Source organism: Scomber scombrus, chromosome 3 (genome assembly GCF_963691925.1).
Source record: "Scomber scombrus chromosome 3, fScoSco1.1, whole genome shotgun sequence".
NCBI lineage: Eukaryota > Metazoa > Chordata > Actinopteri > Scombriformes > Scombridae > Scomber > Scomber scombrus.
Window position 1 is genome coordinate 25,646,891 of NC_084972.1, and position 25,158 is coordinate 25,672,048.

Genomic DNA, 25,158 nt, shown 5'->3' on the forward strand with positions numbered 1-25,158 from the left:
GATATTGTATAATAAAACCATTCAAGTACACACTATGCTCTACTTTTTGTTGTTGTTGGAACTATTTGCCAATATCACATAATTATGTATCTAATACGATGCTGAATTAAAATTAAATCATATTTTTATAACATTTGTAATGTCATCAGTCTGAACAGCACATGATAACTATGCTATAAAATACACAAATGGACAATGAGGTGGAGATGCTACAAGTTTTTAAAAAAAAAATGCAATACCAGCAGTGTGTCACGTGCTACAGAAAGTACAATCACCCAGTTTCTTGCATACATAATTTATTTCCATCAAATCACAATCAGAGATAAAGTTCACAAAATCATTATTACATCATCTGTAGTTATGACGTGGCTCTAAACTGATCCTTTGCTGGAGATCTGTAAAACCACATGTGCTTCAAACATTGTAGAAAACTCAAAAAAAGGGACAATACAAGCAGAGGGGATGTATTAACATTTGCTTTCTCATCAGACTACAATTCCATCAGCTCCTCGTGTTTCTCCTGAGTGGAGAGCCAGTCGAGTAGAAAACTAACTATATCTGTCACAAATTCTGCAATCTTCTTCAAGTTTGTGACATACCAAATTTTATAACATATATCAAAAAATACTACGACCAGAAAAACAACCATGAGCCCAATAAAGGCGCGGTCCATATAATAGACTGTCTTTTCTCTGGAGGTCCACTGGTCCCAAGGTAGTGCCCGCCGGGCCTCGTAGTATTTGCCAAAGTGTAGCATAGCCTTCTCTGCGTCATCCAGGTCATCTTCAGGAACCTCCTCATTCTGGTCACCCTCTGCTACATCTGTGTCTGCCATTTTAATGCTGCAAATGCGTCTAAGGATATTAAAACGAAAAACTATTAGAACGATTGGTGTATTACAGATGGCGTTTCTTATGAAGCTGTCTTACAATGAATAGTAAAGGTCTTACCTCAAAGTAGACAAGTCTTAAAGATGAGATGATTCACAAACAAAATTGAGACCTGTGGCTTTTTGTCTCCTCGCCTATCATGCTTGTGAGCCTCCGGTTTCGGTAGGCCACTGACCTCAGGAGAGAGGTGCGAAGGTAGTAAATTCCGAGCTGATAATGCGGCACCTACCTCACTAAGACACGGGCTGGTAATTAGAACACAACTAAGCAGTTTAAAATCCCTCTCCAAGGATGAATGTGACAGATGGTAAAGTCTTGCTGTCTTTGTCAGAGGGAGGCAGACAGACACAGAGAAATAAAGGGTGGAGGATTCAGATGACAGCATGCTCATGTCAAACTGTTTCAACGTTGCAAGTTTCAGGGGATCAGCTCAGGAGTTTGCTCTAATATTTACGCAAGTTAATATTTAAATTTGTCAAAACATGTCAAATGACAAAAAAACTTGAATATTCTAAACCAGATTTTTTTTCCCCCTTTGTAAATGAAAACACGTGTCTGAAATCAGGCAGAAGTCAAGCTGATGACAAAGCAGAAACAACGTAGCTTTAGCAGAAGCTTTAGCAGAGTCGGAATAAATCACTTCAACATAATGCTCTGTGGGCAATTTACTCAAATGCTTCAGAGCCTTTTCAACATGCTGCCACAGCTATTGAAATATGGCTTAGCTGAAACTAGCTGAATTAGCTGAAAAGGTGCCTGCATCCTGTGATAAAGACTAATGGCTGGATTGCTTTGGTGTTGCCAGAGTTGTGTTTCATTTAGTGACTTCATTGTTAATTTGCATTCCAGGCAGTTCTTTTTATTAATTTAATGGTTTTCTGTGAAGCATTTAAGAACACACTGTGCTCTCTATTGATCTCAGTAAATCTTGTCATTCTAAGTCTACTGCTTTTTCTCTCACATCATTATTCAAAGACCAAAGGGGAACAGTTGCAAATTAATTTAACGTGATAATTTGAAACTCATTTTGAACCATTAACTGAAATCATAATTTGTAGATGTGAAATAAGAATAGTAATAAGACGTAGTAATAGTGATGCTATGAATTTTTATTCTGGAGAACAAGCTTCTTAAACACAAACTGTTTGTTGTACATTATATATATATTATAATACAATTCAATATGAATCAATTGAAGAAGCAATGACTTTTTAAAAATAATGCAGACTGGTGGGAATAATATTATTTCCCTGATTGCAGGCACATTTTCGTAAGATCTGACTGGGTAAAAAGAAGGTAAATGGGTCAAAAATGAACTGGTCCCATGACTCAATGAAGTGCTTTGTTGTGTCTGTAAATGTGTTGACATGTTTTAATCCCATAAGTGTCATTGTTGCATCATTTCACTGTACGCCATGTACAGGGGAATTTTCCACTCCGTGTGTCAGGTTTACATCCACTTTCTCAGTCACGCAAGGTGTGCTGGTGGGGTACAGGGTGGGCTCTGTGGGCTTACATAACATGCAACGACGAGTGATCTGGATCAGTGTGACACGGAACCGCTTTATCCTGAATGCATAAACCATTGGATTTAGTGCTGAGTTCACATGGGACATGAAAATGCCTACATACATGGCAAACTTGGGTATGACACAGTCTTGGCAGAAGAAAGTGATACAGTTCATGATGTGTATTGGCAGCCAACACACAACAAAGAGGAAAACCACCAAGGCCAGCGATTTTGCCAACCTCAGCTCTTTCCGATAGTACCTTTCTGCATCACAAGTGGCTTCAGCACGCTGGTTAAGCCGTCGCCGGATCACCCGAAAGATCTCCCCATACAGGGCGATCATTATGGTCAGCGGTACCACCACCCAGCCGAAAAAATTGAAGTACACCATGTAGTCCATCCTCATCACGGTAGTAAATCTGCAGATAATGTCGCTGGAACTGCTGAGGTTTCGTTGAGCATCACTGTTATTCCAGCCAATCATTGGAACCAATCCAGTGAGGAAGGAGAGGATCCAGCACAGACAAACTGCCACATATGCCCTCCTCTGGGTCACTATGGTGCTGTACCTGAGCAGGGTTATTGGAAAAGAAATTGAAACAGATTTTTCAATCACCTAAATGCACACTTACAAACTACTGTGCTATTATTTATTTAAATAACTGTCAGTCAACAGATTGTTTATTATTCAGAGACATTTGTCTAAAGTGCCAGCTTTTCAGATCAGGACCCAACTGATAAAAAAGTAGTATGGGTGACTGCCAAAATCCCATAACAAACTATGCCTATGTCAGTTATTTAGACAGACATTTTAATTTGCTTAAAAGCTTTTGATGTCCAGCCCATTGATTTGCATTCAACCAGGCAACGATATATGGTACCATGTCAGACATAAACACAAGGAACCACCTCCTCTTGATTGACTATCTGAGGCTAAAAGCACACATTTAGCTCTCTAATGCTAAAAGCAGTAAAACAAACAAAACAAAAATTATATATCAGATATCAGACACTACTGGTCATACTACTATAACTATTTATACAAACTTAGTAATGAGGTTTATCATAAAACTAAGGGGGTTTGGCTGTTGGGGAAAGAGTTCAGTCTGTTATGTTGGTGTTGTTTCTGATAACAATCTAGGACACTTCTGTCATGTTGGGCATTAAAAGATAAATGTTGCTTGGTCTAATTTGATTTGTGTTGGAAGTGCATTGTTAACATCAGAGAGATAAGTAGGGTGAAGTGTGTTGTTCCAGTTAACTCAGCCTGATGGATGAACATATAAAACATATTTCAGCGAAAGAATAGATTGAATAAAAGTTTGTTTATATCAACAAACTGGACTGAACTGGATTATGCAATCACAACCATTCAGGGATGATGTTGACATCCACTTCCTACTGCTCCCAGTTATGAATATTTTATTGCTCTTACTGTAAGAACTGGCATGTCAATTACTCTGCAGTGTTGATACTGTAATACAAGAGAGTCATCACAACAACATAAACCACAAAGACCTACCAAACAAATCTCTACTTTATTTTAAAAAGCTTATGTTTATGGCCTAAGAAACATATTTCAGTGCATCATGCAACCAACTGGTTTTCCAACCATTCCTCACCTGGTGGGAATCTTGACTCGCAGATAACGGTCGATGGCGATAGCAAGCAGGGAAAGGATGGAGCTCTGGGTTATAATCAGCAGCAAGCAGGACAGGAAGAGGCAAGTGTAGAACTGAGTATTAAATCCCAGACTGATGATAATAGCCAAAGGGATGACCAAAACTCCAACAGCAATGTCAGCCACCGCCAAAGACACGATGAAGCAGAAGGTGGTGTTGCGGAGAGCCCGGTTCACACACACCACCAGCACCACCAGCACATTACCCAGTACTGAGGCCAGAGCGATAGCTGTCTCAATGGAGATGTACATCATGTCCACATGCTCCCGAGGCTTGATACCAGGAGAGGAAGACATTTTCACCACACACAGATGTTGCTTACCTTTTCTAAGATTGTAAAAAAAATATAAATTGATTGTTGAAACTTCTTGCCTCTGCTTTGCTTCAGCATAGAACCATCCTTCATTGTGTGCGTTCTCTTGATGAAGGAAGAGTACTTTTTCTCTTTGCCAAATTGACACCCTGAGTGTCCCTTCTAGTGATGGCTGGATGTTGAATGATGTTGTACAGTCTCTATACACAAGTGGGTACCAGTGCACCACCACTCTTCTACATCCGTCCTCTCGCTCACCCACTCTCTCACAAGTCTGTAAAATAACGAGTCATAAAATCAAGTGGGAGGGACTTTCTGCAGCACCCTGCAGTAATAGTTGTGCTCACCCTGAGTGTGTGCAGTTTTTGAGAGAAACTGTAGTCTTCATGCAGGATGCATTTTGATAAGCAAGCTCTCAGCTGAAGATGGATGCTTTAGGGCTGATTTTATCTTAATGTGTAAGTAGAGGAAAGTGCAATGTAGAGGATATGTTTGAGGAGCAGTGTGTGTTCATGAAGGAGCACTCACAACTTTATTTTTCAACTGTAAAAAATGTTATGCAATGTGTGTTTATGGCTAAAAAAATTCCACTGGCTGTGTCTGTATCATTTGATGTAACTCCTAGGGAATAACTCTTCAAAAATCCTGTATCAGTTAAGCTTTAATGTGAATAAGTAAACCTAAAATTTAGATGCAGAGTTCTTAATTTACTTCGGATTCAACTGGATTGCAAAAGGAGCCATTTCAGTAATGTGCTCCTTCTGTTCATTTGAAAAATACTTAATTGCTAATTTGACCTCATCCAGTAGTGAGCCAGAAATCCATGTCTTACACAAATTGACAGTATTAATGCATGACAATTCTTCACAGATTTATTGCTGTAATGAATGTTGAATCCAGCTCTGCTGCACCTTTAGCCTGTGTCATGTCATGCGGGTCAATGATCATTAGACTATATCATCCTTAGTATGATTGAAGTCTCATCCTGACTTCAAGTACGCATACTCACGTTGCACTTCAATCACTGCATCAGTACCTGAAAGATATGGGGCTAATTGGAGTTATGTGATGACAGATTTATGTGAAATATGTTCAATTTTTCACCATTTTCATCCACTAAGATTAGAAATACATATTTTATATATTTTGCTTTTGATGTTAATTACACACATCTGCTGCAAAAAAACATATTTTGGCATATTTGAGAATCAATGAAAGTAATAATAGTAACAGTAAGTAAGTAACGATCTAACTTTAATTGTAAGTATAGATCTAACTTTCATTGTCACAGGTTTGCATTAAATTTCATTAGCACATTTTTTACATTATATCTCCTATTCTTTATGTTGTCCTCCAAGCACCTTAAGTCTATCCTCTCTATAAGTAGAGCTCTGCAGGTAAACTGCAAGTAGGAAATATATCCAAAAGTTCAATTACTCCCAAAAACTTAATTTAATTGTCCAACCGAGGATGACGAGACTTTGGCAGCAAGTATTACTGAGCAAGCAATCATTGAGATGGTCTTCAGTTGCTTAAGAAAGCAGATTTAATGTCTGCCTGTAAATACATTTAGTCTCTCCCTCCCTTTTTTATTCTTCTTTTTTAAAGGAGGCGATGACTCAGGATGTTTCTTAGGGATATTGCCTCTGATCTCAGGCTCTGGTCTATGCATTAGAATGTTCTCGAGCAGACACTGAATCAGTTTTATTAGGCTTGTAGTCTACATGCATTAGCACTTCTGGAGACGCAGTGACTGTAAATGTCAGAAATGACAAAAATACAATGCTGCAGTCTATATCAAGTATCAGTTGAGGACAGCATTAATCATCTCAAACTGTTTTTGTTACTCTTTTATTGGTCCCCCATTTCCGTGAAAAGCTTTGTTGCAGTTAACTTTTTTCTTCTTTTTTTATTATCGTCTTGATTTTATCCTGTAATGTAAGATTATCCTTTGTGGTTGCGTGGTTATATGAACAATTAATAAAACATGACTAAATTTTATTCTTTTGAAACATCAGTTATTAACCGTCAGTATCCAACCCCATCACATTGCTACAGGTTAAACCATTTTGTAGACTTGTAGTATACATTTAATATTTTTTTTAATTCAGTTTGAACTGCAAAACACATCATCTAAATTTAAAACCAAATAAACATATGCATAATAATTTTTCTACTAATATTCCTCTGCAGAAGACTCCACACGACACATCATTAATTATAAACAGAAGTAATGAATTGGATTATGGCCTTGCAGGGATCCGCTTGCACATGTGCGACAAGGATTACATGACAGTAAAGCTTCTATTACCGGTTCCATTTAGCAAAATTATTCTCAACATCCTCACCAAGCATTCCTGTTTAAGGTAAAATTTATTTGCTCCACTGCTATGCTGCAGCTGCTGTTTGTGTCCATATTAACTGGTCAAGCTCAGCTGTTTTCTGGAAGGATTTGAGTGTTTAAATTAATAAACTAAATGAGGTGCAGTGAAAAATAAGGAGTGGCTCTGAATATGAAATGGGCAAAACAACTCCCTCTACAGCAATGACTGCAGCTCATGAGATCCTTGGCAAAAGCCAGAGAGTGTTTGATGTCTGTTTTAAGCCTCTCTATTTGTTCTTTTGTTGTTTCATGTCAAACAGGAGCTGGATTTAAATTAAATAATTAGTTTTGACTGGTTTTAATTGATCAATTTTCCTGTTAAAGCTGAGACAGATATCTGTCAATTTGATGCAAAAGAGCAAACACCACCTGTGTGTCTTTACGTTTGCATTCAATAGGCAACAGAACGACTCCACAGCAAATTCAAAGTAACAGCATTGATACTATCAGGTATGTCACTGAAATGTTGGAAAAAAGAGCCTACTTACAGTTTTAGTAGACACAGAGCAGCATGTGCCCCACTTTAGAGCTGTGTTCCTGTGATGTAAGTCCCATACTTGTTTTTTAGCTCAGGTTTGGACTCCTCAAAGTATGCTTGATTCTTGAGATTCTTCACCACTTACTGACTCGTGGAAATAGTACAAATTGTCAGCGTGTGTGCTGGAAAAAGCCATCGGGAAGAGTTTATGACAGGACAGGTGCAAAGATAATTTTCTCATCAAACTTGTGGTAACACACGACAAGGGATTCCGATAAGCAAATAATAGGCAAAGTATATTGATTTACATAATGCAAAATTGTTCCCTGCAAGCATTCTATTATTTTCCTGTAGACACCTCAGAGTGAATTATCATTTATGTAACATGAACATAATGTGGCTGTCAAGGTAAGGAAATGCTTTGTTTAACCAAATCGAGACAAATAATCAAGGTGCTCAAGAGGATTTAGCTAATGTGTTGTGTTTTATGCAGTGGCTTAAATTTGCAACCTAGCCATTTAGTTAAATTAGCTCCCTCCTTTCCTCCTCCTCCTTCCCCTCTTGTTTTTTGCCTCGTCTTGTTTTTTCTTGAATAGTTAATGAAAAGAACAAAAGCATACAATTCATTATTTTCTATGTCCAAAAGTTAAATGTCAAACAAACAAACAGGTTATTATTGAAGTCAAAATGTTCAGCTGATGTAACATACCTGCAGTTCAGCATTTTCCTATTGTTAGGAGCTTCATCTCCTCCTCCGTTTGCTTTACTTTAAGGTGCCACTTCTCCTATAGTCTTTGGTGATCTTTCTGCAGCTGGTGTGATACCTGCAAGTATACTCTTTTTCCTTCCATCTCCTCTTTGAGCTGTTCCTGCACTTCTTTATATTTTTTTCTTTACTTGGTTTCATTCTTCTCCATGGGCTTCTTCTTTTCAGCGAGTTTGGCCACTTTCTCTTGGTGTTTTCGACAGTGACTTGTTGTACCTCGTCTTCCAGGTCAGCGATGACCTTCTCCTTCCCAAGAAGCCGGCTTTGCCTTTTCTGAATTTAAGTTAATAACCTTCTGGTCGTAGGCCATTTTCAGCTCTGCTGTTCTAACAGGTATTGAAGACTTTCACATTTTCCCTCTTCATTTCATCCTACTCCTTTTGCCAGTCTTTCATTTTATCCAGGATTTCTTGCTTCTGGAGTGTTACTGTATGGAGCAGACGTCCTCCTCCTTTTCCTTCACTTTTTGGTCCATCTCACAACGCAGTTCGTAAAGCTCCTTTTTCAGTTTTAGTTCGTCCACTACCTTATTAAGTTCTGCACTGGTCAGAAGAACCTGTGTGGCCAAGACAAGACATTTGTCAGGAAGCAGTTTCCTTCTTTCTTTTTCTAAATCTATAGTAGATTTAGTTGACTTAAATATAATAAAGTGTAAAGGGTAATGCTTTTTTTTTTTTTAAGTTCCTCTTGACTTTCTGCAGTCATTATTACTACTAGATTAAATGAATCATATATAGCATATATGGCATCTTAAATTAGCCTTTAATTAATTGCACATACTGTAGGCTAGATGGCAAACCACTTCTCATCGTTTTACACAGGCTGGATTGATCTCTAAAGTGTCAGTATGAGGTCTTAAGACAGCAAAGTGTGTGGATGGTGGGATTTTGTGGTTCCTTTTTTTGTGGTGTGTTGGTATGCAGAAAATAGTTTGATTAAAGCATTTTTTTTGCCGGAATCTCTAAATTCCTACTGCACCTGTCATCATTTTTTTTTTTTTAATTGTTCACTTTTCTTTGCTTGCACATGTTTTTTCCACTGTTATGCTCAGTAACACTGAGGCTCCATTTAGGCTGATGTAGGAAGTGGAATTGGTGACCACTCTGTGAACCTTTTTAGCTTGTAAACAGTAATCACATTTTGTAATTACTTGGTATGAGTCATATGACTGATATGAATTGTATGACTCAGGCCAAAACTCATGTACTTATAAACAGTCTATGTGTCCGTGTTAACCTCTACCTCTCAGTAATTATTTTACAGAAATAAATCTTAACAGCCCAACTGATAAACATGCCTTTTGTAAACAGCATATCAGTCACTGCCTGGCCTTTTCTATAGCTATAGCAGTGACAAGGAAGTGTATTTTACTACTTAGAAACAGTTCCTGTCTTCATCTTAGTCACAGCTCTAGATAAGTGGAAATGTCACAGAGAACTGAACATATACTTTTCATTTAGTTCTCTTGTGAAACAACTGCTTTATTCATAATATATGTTATTACATTAATATATGTTAATATATGTTTCACAATTTAGTGGCTACTCAGAATTGGCTTGACTGTGCTGCTTGTTATTAGGGCAGCAACCACTGATCATTTCCATTATCGAATAAGCTGTCAATTATTAGCTAAATTAATTGATTAGTTGTTTGGTCTATAAAATGTCAGAAAATTATGAAACAACTCTATAATTGTTTCTCAAAGCCCAAGGTGATGTCCTCAACTGTCCACTTATGTTACTCCTAATAAGCCACAGTCAAAGACAGAAGAAACCAGAACATATTCACTTTTGAGAAGCCAGAATCAGTGAATTTGGACATTTTTCGACGAAACAATAATAAGAATAGCTCAGTAGATTGACCAATTTATTAATCGACATCATAGCAGCTCCACTTGAGATATTGATCATATTCATTTTAATCACTAAATTGTGAGCTGCTGTCACCACCCACTCATCCCCTCATATGTTAACTTAAATTACCCAAGTTATCATCCCAACAGCTTGAAAAAGAGCTGGTTTATAGTCAACTATTAAGAATAAGAAGAATGTGTAGCTCTGAGAAAGAGTTTGAGAGACAGGCCTGTGACCTTTGTGCTAGTTTCAAAGAAACTCTTAATAACAGTGCATAGTCTTATCTATGACCATCTCAATTTCTCAGTCAGACAAAAAGAATGCCAGAAAACATAAACATCTACTGTCCAGTGCCCTCCATTGTGGGCTGAGAGTTTGTCAAACCTCCTATATTCACTAACAAGTGATATAATTTTAGGGGCAAACTTGTTAAGAAAGGCCTTTATGTTAGGGCTGCACATTTTTGTTCCAGCTGTGTGAATTTTAACGTCATGATTAGAGGGGACCAGAAGACAGAAAAATACACAAATCATAAGATGATTGCGTTATAAAAGAGAACAGATAAAACAATTTGATGAGTAAAAACCATTTAGGAAAAAAGCAAGAATAGACAAACCATATTTAAAGGAGATATCAAGCAATTCAAGGAAAATTAAATCTCCAATAAAATCAGGAAAAGCTCTCTCTCGACTGATGTTGTCTACCTATTAAAATGTCCGTGGGTTTTGTTATGTGGGCATTACAAAAAGAGAATTGAATTGGGATTTAATGAACATACAGTAAGGGCAATATCAGAAATGGGGATGAGAGGCCATGGTGTTTGTAGCATACGCTTCAAAGGTATTGAGATTGTTAGGCCACTGTTGTACGGAGGTGTTAGAGAGAGGAAGCTTCTCTAAAGAGAGGCATATTGGATATACTACTTACAAACTGAACGTCCTTAAATAAAGAATTGCTGCTCTCTTGTTTTTTATGAATTCATGTATGAATGAAATTAATTGGTTTGGGTTGTGGAGGCTTTTCATGCGATTGTTCCTCATATTCAAACACATGCATCTTATAGTGTGTATACCTGTTGGCACTTTATGGCTGTTGCAATCGCTGTACATGACATTTGTCCTCCTTTTATTAAGAGATTTTTTTTTCTTGTTTCTAATTTTCTTATGTATTTGCATTTTTATGGAAGCTTTCCTCATGATTGGACCTCATAATTACACACATGCATATTTTATTATTAGTGTATTGGCCTCTTGACATGTATTTTCAATTGCAGTGGGTAAATCTATCAGCCACTTATCTGACTTACTTTCATATGATATATTCGGTAAATCTGTCGTTCATGTATGTTTTCTGGTGCAATCACATGAGCAGATGGTAGTCAAGCTGTTGTAATTACAGTACGTGATATATTTCTTCCTATTTGATCACTGTTTATCTTACTGATGAATGATGAGGTCATAACTGTAGACCCACAGTCATGTAATTTTTTATTGTTGATGTGTAAATCCATCACAACCACATAATATTGTACCTCTCCTCGGGTGGCTTGAATTGTTTTGGATTTTTTTTCTGTATTAGTTTTCCCATGATGCCTGTTGAGATTATTTATATTAGCTGATTTTAATCAGCAGCAGGTTTCTGTTTGCTGTTTAATATGGTCAAACCACAATTCTTTCAGTAACGCTGAGGAAAGCCTTGGGCTGAAACACATCTGTTCTTTTGCTGCTGTGCATCATTAAAGAAGTGATACACACTTAATTTCTGTGATTTTTGTTTTTGGGTCAGCACTCATTACTCTCTAAAGACTGTGAGTTGAGCACACCAGTTGTTTTGTTAAAATTTCTTCAGTGTTACTTCAGTTTTGGTCAAGCCAAGAATTGCACAAGATTACTTCTGACAAAGTTATTGTTGACTGTGATGGCCTTTTCATTTTGTTGTTCTGTGTAAAAGTTTCTGTATACCTAACAAGTGAATAGCAGCATTCATTGGTGAACTCAGATCATTTACTTAAGTAAAACTATGAAAATAACAATTTAAAAACAATCCTATAAAAAACACTATTATACTAAAATGATATTTAGTAGAAAATAGAAGATATTATTGTTGAGTGAGACAACTGGGATGAGTGCAATTATTTTATATTACCAAGTCTCGCTTTTTTTTTTTAATTTTTTTTTTTTTATCTTAATACATACAGAGACACAGAGTCATGAGCTAACACAGAAATTTTCACCACCAGAAGTACACAAGGAAGAAAACATCCGGGGGGGGGGGGGCGAAAAAAAACCCCTCCAAAGTATTCTGAGATTTTAGATTAACATCAGTGTGAAAGAGGCACACATTATTTCTAAGAAATCAACATTAGGCTGCTAGGCAAGGCAGCTTTATTTATATAGCACATTTCATACACAGGGGCAACTCAATGTGCTTTACACAAAAACAAACATTTAGCATTAAGAAATGGAAACATAAACATACAATTAAAATATATACATAAATAAAACCAAAATTGGAAACATTAGAACATAATTTAAAAAAAGAACCCAATTATCATAAAAAACAAAGTACTGAAAAATAGAAAGAGAGAAAGAAAATGAAAAGCTAGACTGAAATAGAGCATAAAATATGAGCATGCTTACAATCTGTCTGAAGTCCAAAACACATTGGAGTTAAAGTTACCTCAATGACACAGAGTCAGGTAAAAGTCCTGATGAGCTGTATAGGAAATTGATGGCTCTATAGTGACTATTTACGGTTCATGATCTGGTGTGATGTCCTCCTCAGATGGGGAGAAATTCCTGTAAGTGATAACAGTCATCTTCATGTCTTTATCTGCCTTGTATCAATTAGATGCAGCACGTGTGTGCTTAGTGTGCATCATCTTCTCAAAAGGATTGGCAAGTTGTTTATCTGTAAATCATTTCCTTCTGACAAAGTAAACACAAGCGCTCTTATCGTAAACTTTTTGTGGTGACCTACATGATCTGTTGCAACAACTCACAACACTTTTTTCTGTGAAAACTGGCTTAGCATTAAAAAATATATGCTACATTTATAGAAACAAACCAACAACAAAACCATATTTCCTCAATTGTGCAAATCCTGCAAAACATCCAGATGCAAACTGTGCATTGAAACTGTGTCATCACAAAAGAAGAAGAAGAGGAAGAAAGAAGCTGAGTGGCTGAGTAGGCTACTTCCTCAAAAGTTTCATAAGACCGAGATGAATGATAAATGGCACAGCACATTGAGACTCAGACTCACATTCAGACACGCTGCACCAGTTACCATTAAAACGCTAACTGGACAGGACGCACAATGGATGTGTGTGAACTGATCTATGCGGTGGTGGAGGTGCTCATTGCTCTCAGCTGCTGTCTGGGTAATATACTGGTTATTTTGGCCCTGTGGATCAGTAAGAGCATTAAACAGCCCACCTACTGCCTCATCGTCTCTCTGGCTGTGGCGGACTTAATGGTTGGCTTCGTAGCCATACCATTGGCTGTGTTGGTGGATGGAAAAGTGAACATTTCATTCCACGGCTGCCTCTTCATCAGCTGTGTGGTGATCCTGTTGACTCTAGTCTCAGTTTTGTGTCTTGCGGCTATTGCAGTGGACCGTTTCCTCCGGGTGTTTGTTCCTCTCAGGTAATATTTCTTCTTTCAATGTGTTAGGGTAAAATAGCTATGATAGGTTTGGTATTTAATCAGAAGTTTTAGGGCAGCAATCAATGATTATTTTCATTATCAATCTGTAGTTTATTAACTCAATTAAACGATTAATTGTTTGGTCTGTGGATTGTTTAAAAAATGCCATTTCTTAGAGTCTACAGTGATTCCTTCAATTTCTTTAGTTTGTCCAACCAACAGTCCAGAATCTTATGTCGGGCTGCAACTAACAAATATTTCCATGATCAATGAATGTGTTGATTATTTTCTTGATTAATCGATAATAATCGATAATCATTTCCCACAGGCCAAGGTGATGTCCTCAAATGTTTTGTTTTGTCTGACCAACAGTGCACAACCCAAATAAATGATTTACTATCATGTAAGACTGAAGAAACTATTCATATTTAAAAAGATGGAAATAGAGAATTTCTTTCCATTTATTTCAAATGACTCAAAGTGATTAATTGATTATCAACTGTCAGCGATATATTTTCTGTCTATTGGCTAATCTGATCTAATCTAATTGGCTAATCCATTTATCAATTACTTGTTTCATCTTTAATCTTAAAATATTCAATTGATTGTTATGTGTCAAAGATAAAGATTCAAATTTCAGAAGCTGAAAGATAATTTTTGGTAGTTTTGCCTGAAAAGTGACAGAAACGAATCGATTACCATCGTAGTTTTTTTGCTTGCATTACAAAATAGCATTAATTTAGTGTACATTACTACTATCACTTCATCATTTTCTATACATACTGTAATTCTGCTGTTGGCATTTTTTGTCAGCACAACAATGCACAACTGATGATATCAATAATTATTTGTTATTGATTGTCTTTGTAGGTACAAAAAGACAGTCACACAGAGACATTCTTGGTTTGTGGTAGCAGCATGTTGGCTTGTTGCAATACCACTGAGTTTTGCACCTATGCTTGGATGGTACAAACAAAACCCCTTGCCTGAGTCAGCCAACTCTACAAATGTCTGCCGGTTTATAGATGTGATCCCCATGTCATATCTCGTCTACTTTAACTTTTTCATCTGCACACTGATACCTCTGTTGATTATGGCTGTGTTGTACGGCTACATCTTCATTACCATTCGAGGAAACCTTCGAGTGAAACCAGGCAACGGTGTCCAAACACAGTCTTACAACTACCTGAAGAAAGAGAGGCAGCTAGCAGGATCTCTGTCTCTGGTCTTGGTCTTGTTTGCCATGTCCTGGCTCCCGCTCCACATCATGAACTGCATTGCTTACCTTGGTGGGGAGAATATTGTACCAATACCAGCCTTCTATGTTGGCATTGTGCTTTCTCATGCTAACTCGGCTGTAAACCCAGTTGTGTATGCGTTCAAAATAAATAAGATCAGGACAGCATACCTGCAGATCTGGCAACAGTGTATTGTATGTAGAGCAGAAAATCAAGGCTGTCAGATGAGCCAGACATCAGACAACAATCTCAGCAACAACTCTTCTGCGCCATGTTCAATTATCAAAATTACTGTTAAGGGTGTTTAATTTTATTTTTAGTATGTCTAAAGACAAAGTCAGATGTGAAGTGTATTGAGATCCAAAATATACCACCAATTGAGGAATATTACGTTGGATTGTATTGATACAATAACCATATCTAGCCATGTGAACTGAAAGATTTGTAATCTGTGACGTTCAGGAGTCTGTGTGTCTATGTTCTGTATATGTGGGTATGCATGATTGTGTCTCTGTGTGTATTGCGAAAATAGTCTTGCAGAGGAGAAACTACCAACTTCCGCTTGTCTTAAAAAGCCTTTGCTTTACAAAGTTTCACATCGCTATAGCTTTTCAGTTTCTGTTTTCTGTTCAAGTTATGGTTCTTTATGTTCATTCCAAGGAAAAGCACCCTCTGTGTTGAATTACATTCCCTTAAGAATACAACATTTACATGAGATGTATGTAAACCAGGTCAGTCCATGTTTACTGATGAATTCAAACATGTCAAGCTTGATTTCAGAGTGGCCATCATTATTTTGGGGAAATGCATTGTGTGCAGGTTCCATATGCCCTTGATTAAAAAAAGAACTTACAGAACATACTTTGTAAAACTTAAATTATGTCCTTTTTGTTGCAGTTGCATCAGGTATGAGTTAATTAGGCTGTATGGCAATATTTCAATCTGTAGTCTGTGCTATTCAAATCAATCAATCATAAAAAAACTTTATTGTAGGAAATTTGTCTTGGACAACAGTGTATAGTGGCTATAATCACATTGTGTGAACATCGACAGTCTACACATTACTGTGGTTTTCTGGATTTTCAATCAGATATTGCACTTACATAATAAGCAATATTGCACATAGATTAAAGTGACTTGTGCTGGAAGCGATTTATACAAAAAGAAAAAAGAAAAAAGTTGAATAAAAAAAAAGTTGAGACTACTGTGCACAAGGTAGCTTACCCTTAAGAACCAGTGGCTTAAGTAAGAGAAAAAGTACAATAATACAATAAACCACAGGGCAGGGACCAAGTTTTAAAAAAAGATAAAGTGCAAGAGTTTCAAATTAATAAATAGATAATTAGATTAAGATTGAAATTTGGCAGGTTGTTTATTAAGAATAGCAATTGATGTTGGAAGGAAGAATAACCTGTAACGGTTAGATTTGTACCTGCAGGCTCTATATCTCTTTCCTGAGGGTAGGAGTACATATTCTGGAAACCGAATGTGTGAGGTATCGTTCAAGATACGATAAGATTGTTTGATTACCATTTCCTCGAAGGTTTTTTGAAGGGACAGATCGTTTTTTGGTCCGATCACTTTCATCGCAGCTTTTATTATTTTTTCTATCTCAGATTTGCTTTGAGTAGTGAGGAGGCCAAACCAGGATGCTAAGCCGTATCTGATTATGTTGTATTGGGTTGTGGTTGTTTACAACATTCAGTTCCTGCATGTAAACAGAAAAGGATAAAAATACAAACATTTCAAAACAGTCCAGTCCAGTAAAACACCACAAAATTCAGCCTCAAAAATGACGAGAAGTCAAGTTGCGTCAAGTTGTGTGTGAAACAGTCTCAACAAACCTTGAACCTTTCAAGTTTCACAAATTGCAGGCCAGCTCTGTTGAATTGTATTATATTGTACAGTTGTTTATACTGATCCCAAATCGCGGCCTGGTAGAGACAGCCTTAATGAAACAACATTTACAATCCACTATACCACCTTTTCCACTGGTTATCACTCTTGTTTGTATTTTGTTCTTTATGTTTAACCTACTTACAACAGTACATGCTTGGCTGTTCAACATGTAAATGAGCACTATTGTTTTATTATTGTAATTGTCTTATAAAGTCCTGTACAGTATCACAATGATATATTTGTATATAAAACAAAGAGACCATCAGCTTTTTGGGATAATATTGAAATACATCACAGGACATGCACTGACACTTTTTCATTGACTTATTATTAGAGCTCAACCAATGCTGGAGTTTTAGGGACAGTAAATATTGGCTAATAATCTTATATATCTAGAATATACACATTTTATGTAATGATCTCTTAAATGTGGTTATCAAGTAACAATACTGATATATCTGTGATAGGCCAATAGCAGCCAATAATATCGGCAGACTGATATATCCGTTGGGCTCTATTTAGTATTTGTTTTATTTTGCTGTCGTGTTTTTTGATGTTAATGTTTTTCTTAAGTTTTTGTTTAAGAAATTCCGTTGATGTTCCTTATTTTTGTAGATATGTATTACATTTGTTGTCAGATGTGTGAAGGTTTGTGGTTAGCTGTTAGGTAGTTGACCATTTTGTTTAATTTCCTCAATTTCACAATCTAGTAGCAGCTCTATCTTCTTCTGTACAAACAGTATGTTGTGACTTTGAAGATAAATTAGAATGACCATGTTTATCAAAACTGTATTTACCTTCTATCTGCCATAAATAAATAAAAAAAATGTGTGAATATTTACGAGCACTTCCAAGCCACTCTCCATGCAGCTTTCTACAGATTCTCATTTTTTCAATTTTTTTTTTGTTACCTCTACTTCCTCCTTGTGTTGTTCGTACTAGCCCACACACAGCTGTCGGTCAACCTTTGTTGCTAAGGTTGGGATGCATTTGAAAAGTTTCTATTCAAGTAAAGAACCAGAAAAAGGGTAATGCTTTAGATTACAACATGTAATATACAGTGTAATAACTCCATAGATATGGTGTAATCTTTTTTACAGTCTGTATCTTTTGTAATGGTGTACCAGGACAGAACATACTAACACATACAGTATATGTAGGTACAGGGAAGCAAGATGTGAACTTACAATAATGATTGCTGTAATACTAATATCATAACATTAAATGTCATACAGTATAACACTTGTGGGTTTCTGTCTCTGCTGAAACATGTTAAGGTGATTTTATTCACATAGCAACCTACACTAAGCTAATCTGCTACTGCAGTGGCTAAACTTTCAACACACCCTCATTGCACTTACTTATATTAACTTGTGATGTCTTTGCTGGCAATGAGCCCTATGCTGCATTTGGGCTTTGTCAGTAAAATCAAATATAAGGGAAATTCACCCATGCCTGTGATGTAGTACCTTATTGATTGCAAGCTTGTCCCACCAGATAAATGGAAATTAGCTTCAACTTTTTCATTATTATTGTGCCTCATATTTGTAATGTTTATTCTCAAGACTCTGATTTTAGTTAGCTATATTTCTTGTATAGCCTTATGAAGGACAATAGTGTTTTATTTATTCAAATATACAATGACAGCGATGATGGCGTCACAGCAGTGTGGCCAACAGTTCGATTCTAGTGGCTGCTCACTAAGTGGGAGACGTCATAGCTGTCAAAAATCCAGACATCTCAGACTATAAATTAAGTCAAGACACTGACACTAACAGTGTTTTTCTATAGGGTCAACATATGGCCACAGCGAACCAGCAACCCTGTTATCTTCATCAAAAGTGGAAGGAAGATGAAAAAGAAGAACAAAACAAGGAAATTGAATGCAATCTGTTTATTTTGAAATAAGTATGTAAAATAAAGGTTTTAAGTTAAGTTTTTAATATGATACAAGGTGTACAATGTACACTTAAGATTACAGCTGGCATATCCTGTAGTTACCCTGTTACTACATGTTACAAGTGGAGAGCTAAATGCTTTAGATTACAGTCTGCATACCCTGTACTTACCCTTTAACTACATCTAACAAGGAAGGAACGCATATGTAATTTACTCTGTAACTACAGAACAATGTGAGGACATGGAATAACAACCTAAATTAACTCCAGTTTGTTTTCAGGAGAGCATATTAACCACATATATGCTTTATGATTCATATGTTGTGTTTTATCTTACTATGTTATGTATTCATTGACTAGGTTGAAAGGAGGCTCTACACAGAACTGAAAAAGCTTGCAGCCGTAATGCCAGATGAACACATCTGCCAGGGAGAAGACTTTTGACATTTTATTGTCAACAGGACTTTACACCGAAACACGAGTGAATTCTTACATTTATGGCCTTGTGGATCTACAAATCATGATATTCACATTCATATTCATCATGATCAGATATTCCAGTAGAGGCCCAGAATATAAATACAGACCATGAAATGTGCATGAAGCATCCCTTTTAATATAATGCTGTGTAGCCAACTCTTAGATCACAAATTATTATCACATATACCTCATTTATGACCATTTTTTTCACAATTCAAATCACCAGATACACACAATACAGGTTCAGAGGCCCAGAAAATGTTCCAGTGATGTTAGTCTTTGGCCACAAGATGGCATCAAAGTGGCTCCTTCACCACTCAGTCTGTGTGAGTGAGCTCAATCCAAGCACTCATTGTACCTCTCAAGAAAGGTAATAGACTGTATAGTTATCACCTGAGTAGGATTCACTCCATCCCACAAACTATACAACCTACTACCTCACCTTGCTAGGCTCAACTTCAAGCACAAATACATACAAATTCCTAAAAAAAAGTCTCCTTTAGAAATGTTTAAATAAGCCGGTTTCACTGCTACATCTGGTAAATATATATCGTTTTTCTTGTGCTTGCAGTTTCTTCCTTAGAGGTGAAGGATGGGTTATCTCTTGAAATGTATTCAATCCATGAGTTATTTTATCCATGAAGCTTCCCTTCATCTTGTCGGCATCACAGCAGATCAACCTGTCTCCTTAGGAAAGACAGTAGATTGTATAGTTATCTCAGAGGGAGGACACACACCCCACAACTATTCAATCTACTACCTCAGCCTCAAGGACAGATACCTTTGCAGAGAGCAGATGAAATCTGTCTGTCGATCTGTGAGACAAAAATTAAGAGGAAAATAAGTTACAGGCTGTTTGCAATAGTTTTGAACCTGTTTAGAAATTCCAGATGTGTGGGTTTTACCACATCTGGTCATTTCAGATTGTATTTTGTTGCAAATCATCAAAAACATATACCAAACAGACTTTTAAATAATTTCCTGTGATTCGTTAAACATTTTGACATTCATCGGAATTTCTAATACAGTTTCACATTTAGTGTAAGCACACCTACACACAACATTATTCAAATGATGCCCTCTGTCACTGAATGAGGTAGTTTGTTAACAGTTTTATCTGGATCTACTTTCTAGGAACAGTTTCCTCTTGCCACATAGTAGGCTGTGTTGTTGAAAATCAAGACTTGGTTCACCAGGTTTACAATCAGTACTACTACTTATGTACAGTAAGTCATATACAGTATCTGACCTTTGCATTTATAAGCACAAATGTATGAACAATGGCCTGAAAAACAGGTGACACAGTCTGTACAGTATACACTCAAACATGTGCAAGAAATGCTGATTTCTTTAAGACCTGCACATTACAAATGAAATACACTAACCATTGATGGTTTACTAGTGTATTAAACCCTGAAAGGTAAAAATCCCTTCTTTTTTCAGATTGTGTTTTTATTCTGTCAGTGTCAAGTGTTTAAATTAAATTGTACAAAAAACACTGACTGGCATTAAATGAAGGCCAGCTGTGCCAATAATTAGTGCCTATTTTACTTTAAAACTTGGCTTGTTTCTTCTTCCATCGCTCAGTTTAAGCACATCTTCCCCCAGTTCAATCCCTGCAACCAGAAAGCAATGCAAAGCAAAGGAAGAGAAATGGAAAATGGCAGTACCTCGGCCATTTTAGGGAGTTGTTTGGCACCCGTACCAAACATCTGTGGTGCAACCTGTTAACTTCTGCCTCCTCCCTTAAATCCCTATGCATAAGATAAACTGGTTATTTTTCCCCAAATAAGGGCGTAGGGAATACAAAGATTGATTTGAGGAGTTGCTTGCTCATAAATTATTTCTGAGAGTTTGTTTTTTACTGATTTGCAGATGCATGCTATGAAAGAATGCAAAAAAACCCAATCCTGCATAAAGATTCCTGTTGAAGATGTTTTAATGGAGAAGCTGAAGGTTTGACTTCAGAAAATTGCCCTTTTCACTCAGTGTGAAAGCCACTTCAAGTCCATTGAAAAAGGAGTCTGTTTACTGTGCAGCTAGAGTCTGGGACACAAGCTGGGCAGAGCTGTCTGGGCCCCGACAGAGCCATACTTTGGCAGAGCTGACTGAGCAGACACTGTTATGGTAGACGATGGTCAACCCATGCAAAGGCTGGGACTCTTTGCATAAATTAGCATGTGAAGCATGATCGCTGAAAAGCGGCTGGGCAGTTCATTAACATTCTGAATTCCTCTTTGGCCTAATTAATGCCGACAGTGATTGAAATGTTTTGGCAGGCTGTGTGACTGTGGTGCCAGGGCATGCTCATTGGGGCAGAATAAAAAGGCACAAGGACATCAGGGAGTGGGAGGCCTTAATTGAGATGTTGAATTAATTAGAAGGTAAATGGTATTAAACTCTTCTAAATGGCTGGCCAATATAGAGAGGGAGGAGTGAAAGCAGGAATGGATTAAACTTTTCATACAAGAAAAGTTGTGTGGGCTACAAACATTTGTTGTGGTGATGGGTTATTACAACATGAAAAATCAATAATGTATATAAATTATCACTTGGATTGACACCTGCTTATAATTAAACCTACTTGAAGCTTAAACTACAATATGAACATAAGCAATACAACTCAAATGTTGCTTTTTTAGTATCTTACTGTAAAAGCTAGATATTATAAGTAAAAGTCACCATCACATTGCTTCATCTAACATGATACGACTCATCTCTATTTCTCATAAATAATCTCATCTTAAAATGAATTGTTTTCAGTTTAATTAAATTATCAGCAGCCAATCTGATTTCTAACATCTGTTCTACTGTACCTCAGTTGATTTGAAGATTACTAAACTGCCATCATAACCTTCGACAAAAGTTGTGATTTATGAGGATAATACATCTACCACAGGCCAGTGAGGCATGCAAACTTCTTAACACTTACATTTTTTAGTTCTTCTTACCTTGTGACATTATTTTAAATGCCCCTTTATGGTTTCCAATCGTCATATTTGTGACAGTGCAACAACCCTTTTAACACAGCAATTGGCAGTTCCAATAAGAGTCCATATGGGTGGGTGTTAAAGTGTAGCCAAGACTAAACCAAATGTTTCTCTCACTTTCCTTTTTTTGCACCCAGAAGTGATGGTTTGACTTTCACAGCGTATCCCCAAGCTATTGATGACAGGAAAATGGCTGCCCCTTTGTAGAGTATAATGAAGGAAAACTGTTATGAATGCATAACCTTTGCCAAATCTAAGCGAATCAGAACAATCCATATTGCAATCAACATATATCGATAACACGGTCATTCAGTGTTGCTTCAGATGGAGATGCAGCCCACAGCAGCCCTCCTCGTCTCATAGTGGTAAATATTCAACTTCAATCCATGCTGTCGAATTACTCAGGTGCCAAACAAACTGAGTATTTAGTAGATAAACGCACAAAAAATACCCTTAACAAGTTGACGTTGGTCCATGATGATCGCCGGAATATGGGGGACGACTTGTGAGGGAAAAGACTGAGGTTGGTTCTCTTATGCGGCTCCCTCCAATATTTGGTGCCAAGAAATGGGCATTGTCTGCGTGCCAAGCCGAATCTCAATGAGACAAAAAGGGGGTGATGTCGTGGATGCAGTATGGCAGAGCCCACCACCGAGGGGGGAGGAGAGTATCGACAGCCAAGCAATGAGAGGATGCCATGTCAGAAAGGGGGTATGAAAGCACACACATAAGGTATGATGGCATAGCTCGCTGCCAGATGCTCAATGTATTGTCTGTGCTATATGAGCTAGGTGTTCATACATCAAGAGAAAGGTCCATTGTTCCATAAACAGACTTTGTCCATATGTTGGACAAGTCATTTTGTATGTTTTGTATGAATCTGAGGTTTCAGTAAATGTCATAATCTGTGATGCATCCTGTTTAATAAACTGAAGCCAGCAGGAGTTTACATCCATCTGGCAGGCCATACTCTTCACTTGCTGTATCTGTCTTGATGGCTTAATTTAGAACATAAGTTCCAAATTCATTGTAATTTTAATGGTGCATCAAATAACCGAGCTATTATCTTTTCCCCTTACAAAAATGACTTGCCATTTGAATCCAGAAGAGTAAATGTGTACAGTCTGCCTGTACAGTATGTTTACACAATGACTGCCATAGAGCACATACGCCAATCAGCATAGTTGCACAAACTTTAAATTAGAGAGGAAAGATTAATATTCTGGAGCCATAACTGACTGTAACAATGTTTTTCTCATGCATCGTAGCTTATGGATTCAGGTGTTTCAACTGTAGAATTGGTTGATGATTGAAAATTTCAGTTTTAATTTTTTTGAGATATATGGTATTGTGGGAAGTTTACTATTGTATCACACTCCTCCCAACAAAACCATATCTTCAGTTTTAAGTTCCTTCTTTTCTTTTGCTATGTCCCCGTTCCCGTTCTTACTCTCTGTTCTCTTTTTTCTGCATTTCTTTCTGAAACTACCAAACTACTCCCTTTAAGTATCAGATCAGCACGTTAAAAAACCCAACATACCCAACATACAAACAACAAGAGTTTGGGGTTATATTAAATAATAAACATTAAAACCTATTTGTTATTCATGGAAAGTATTATAAATATTATATCTCTATTTTTTAAAGGTCTGGCTAGCAACATCTTTTCCCCTTCTAACCCCAACCCTAACCCTAACCCTTTTAATACAAAGAAATATAAATTCTTGAGCTGTGAGCAGTTCACTCAGAGTGATTTTCCCTGATCAAATTGTTTGATAGGAAACAATGAAGGGCCTGATGAGGTAAAATAATATTCCTTTAGAAGAAAGGTTAAAGAAGAAAAACGTTTTGTGATGCTGAATTTAGTTTTTCCTTATTTATATATCCCAGTGATCACCTCGCAACCGATTTGTGAATCATTGGTCTGGACAATTCAGTATTGTGTCTTAAAGGTGCAGTGTGGAAGAAATTGAATATAATATTTATATGTTTTCAATTGTGAATATTCACCTAATAAAAGAATTGTGTTTTCATTACTTTAGAATAAGACCCCTTATGGGTCCCCTTACTCAGAGGGCGCCATGTTGCACTGTCATGTTTCTACAGTAGCCCAGAATGGACAAACCAAACATTGTCCCTAGAGAGGGCCTATTGCATTGTTCGTCTTGCAGCCACTGTAGGTCATCCTACACGCTTAAAAGGCACTAAATCCTACACACCTTTAAAATGTGGGGTGGACTCAAACCCTACAGTATGTCAGGGTGTGATTGGTTGGACTGGCTTTGGTTTTAATGCCTTACATCAATACTGTGTCTTCAAAATTACATTTATGTACACCTGAATTGCAACAGCAAGTTTTAGATCAAAACTCCGGTGTTAGAGACCAGGTGAAGTACTGCTGTGTGGTCCAATTGTACTCAATGCTTGTTGAATAAATGGTAATTTACAGCTAAAATGGACCATCAAAATAAAACTTCCCTGTGCAAAAAAGTTTTGTCACAGTGTATTACTGCTAACAAATGTCATGTATGACGATGAAACAACTGACAAAAACTGGTCTTCAAATTTATTATCAAAAATGTTTGCATTACTTATGTGTCAGACGTGTTAACATGAATGTGGCTTCAAGAAACCATTGAAGGTACGGACAAAAATCCTTGTATGTGAAAACTGGGGCTGAAGACTTATACTTGCGTCTTTAAGTGCTCTATTATTGGTCCGTTAATTCCTTGTTGTTTTATTAAAGGGATGAGCCTAGAAGACTGTTGTTTGGATAGACATATTTTTTGTTTTGGGCTGAGGAAGTTTGTTGTGAATCATATCCAAATTCTGTTGTAATACCAGTGAACTATGACAGATGGCTCTTTAGACACACTGAATTTCTCAAGAGACATTGCTGAAAAAAAGGTCTTATTTTTATGGTTTGTTTTAGTTTAAGTTAGTTGCTAGATGTATGATGATCTAGTGAGTGCCTGAAAGTTTAGATGCTCAAAAAACTGTTTGAAGGTTTGTCCACTCAACTATTGTCCTACGTGGCTCTATCCTGTTACAGTAAACCTGTCTGTCTTATATTCCACGCAGGTTAAGACAAATGTTGAGACACTAGAAGAACATGGATGCTCCAGATGTTA

General features: G+C 37.0%; 2 protein-coding genes across 2 annotated transcripts; one reads left to right on the forward strand and one right to left on the reverse strand.

The window, feature by feature from the left end:
* Nucleotides 1–2,293: 2,293 nt before the first annotated feature.
* On the reverse strand, nt 2,294–4,378 carry LOC133977777 (adenosine receptor A1). Its single transcript, XM_062416054.1, has 2 exons — nt 4,023–4,378; nt 2,294–2,969 (listed from the first exon to the last, which is right to left on the reverse strand). The coding sequence occupies exons 1-2, from the start codon at nt 4,376–4,378 to the stop codon at nt 2,294–2,296; spliced, it is 1,032 nt and encodes a 343-aa protein (XP_062272038.1).
* Nucleotides 4,379–13,174: 8,796 nt separating this feature from the next.
* On the forward strand, nt 13,175–15,068 carry LOC134006425 (adenosine receptor A1-like). The gene is made up of 2 exons (XM_062445453.1): nt 13,175–13,522; nt 14,393–15,068. The coding sequence occupies exons 1-2, from the start codon at nt 13,194–13,196 to the stop codon at nt 15,066–15,068; spliced, it is 1,005 nt and encodes a 334-aa protein (XP_062301437.1). The 5' UTR covers nt 13,175–13,193.
* Nucleotides 15,069–25,158: the final 10,090 nt, after the last annotated feature.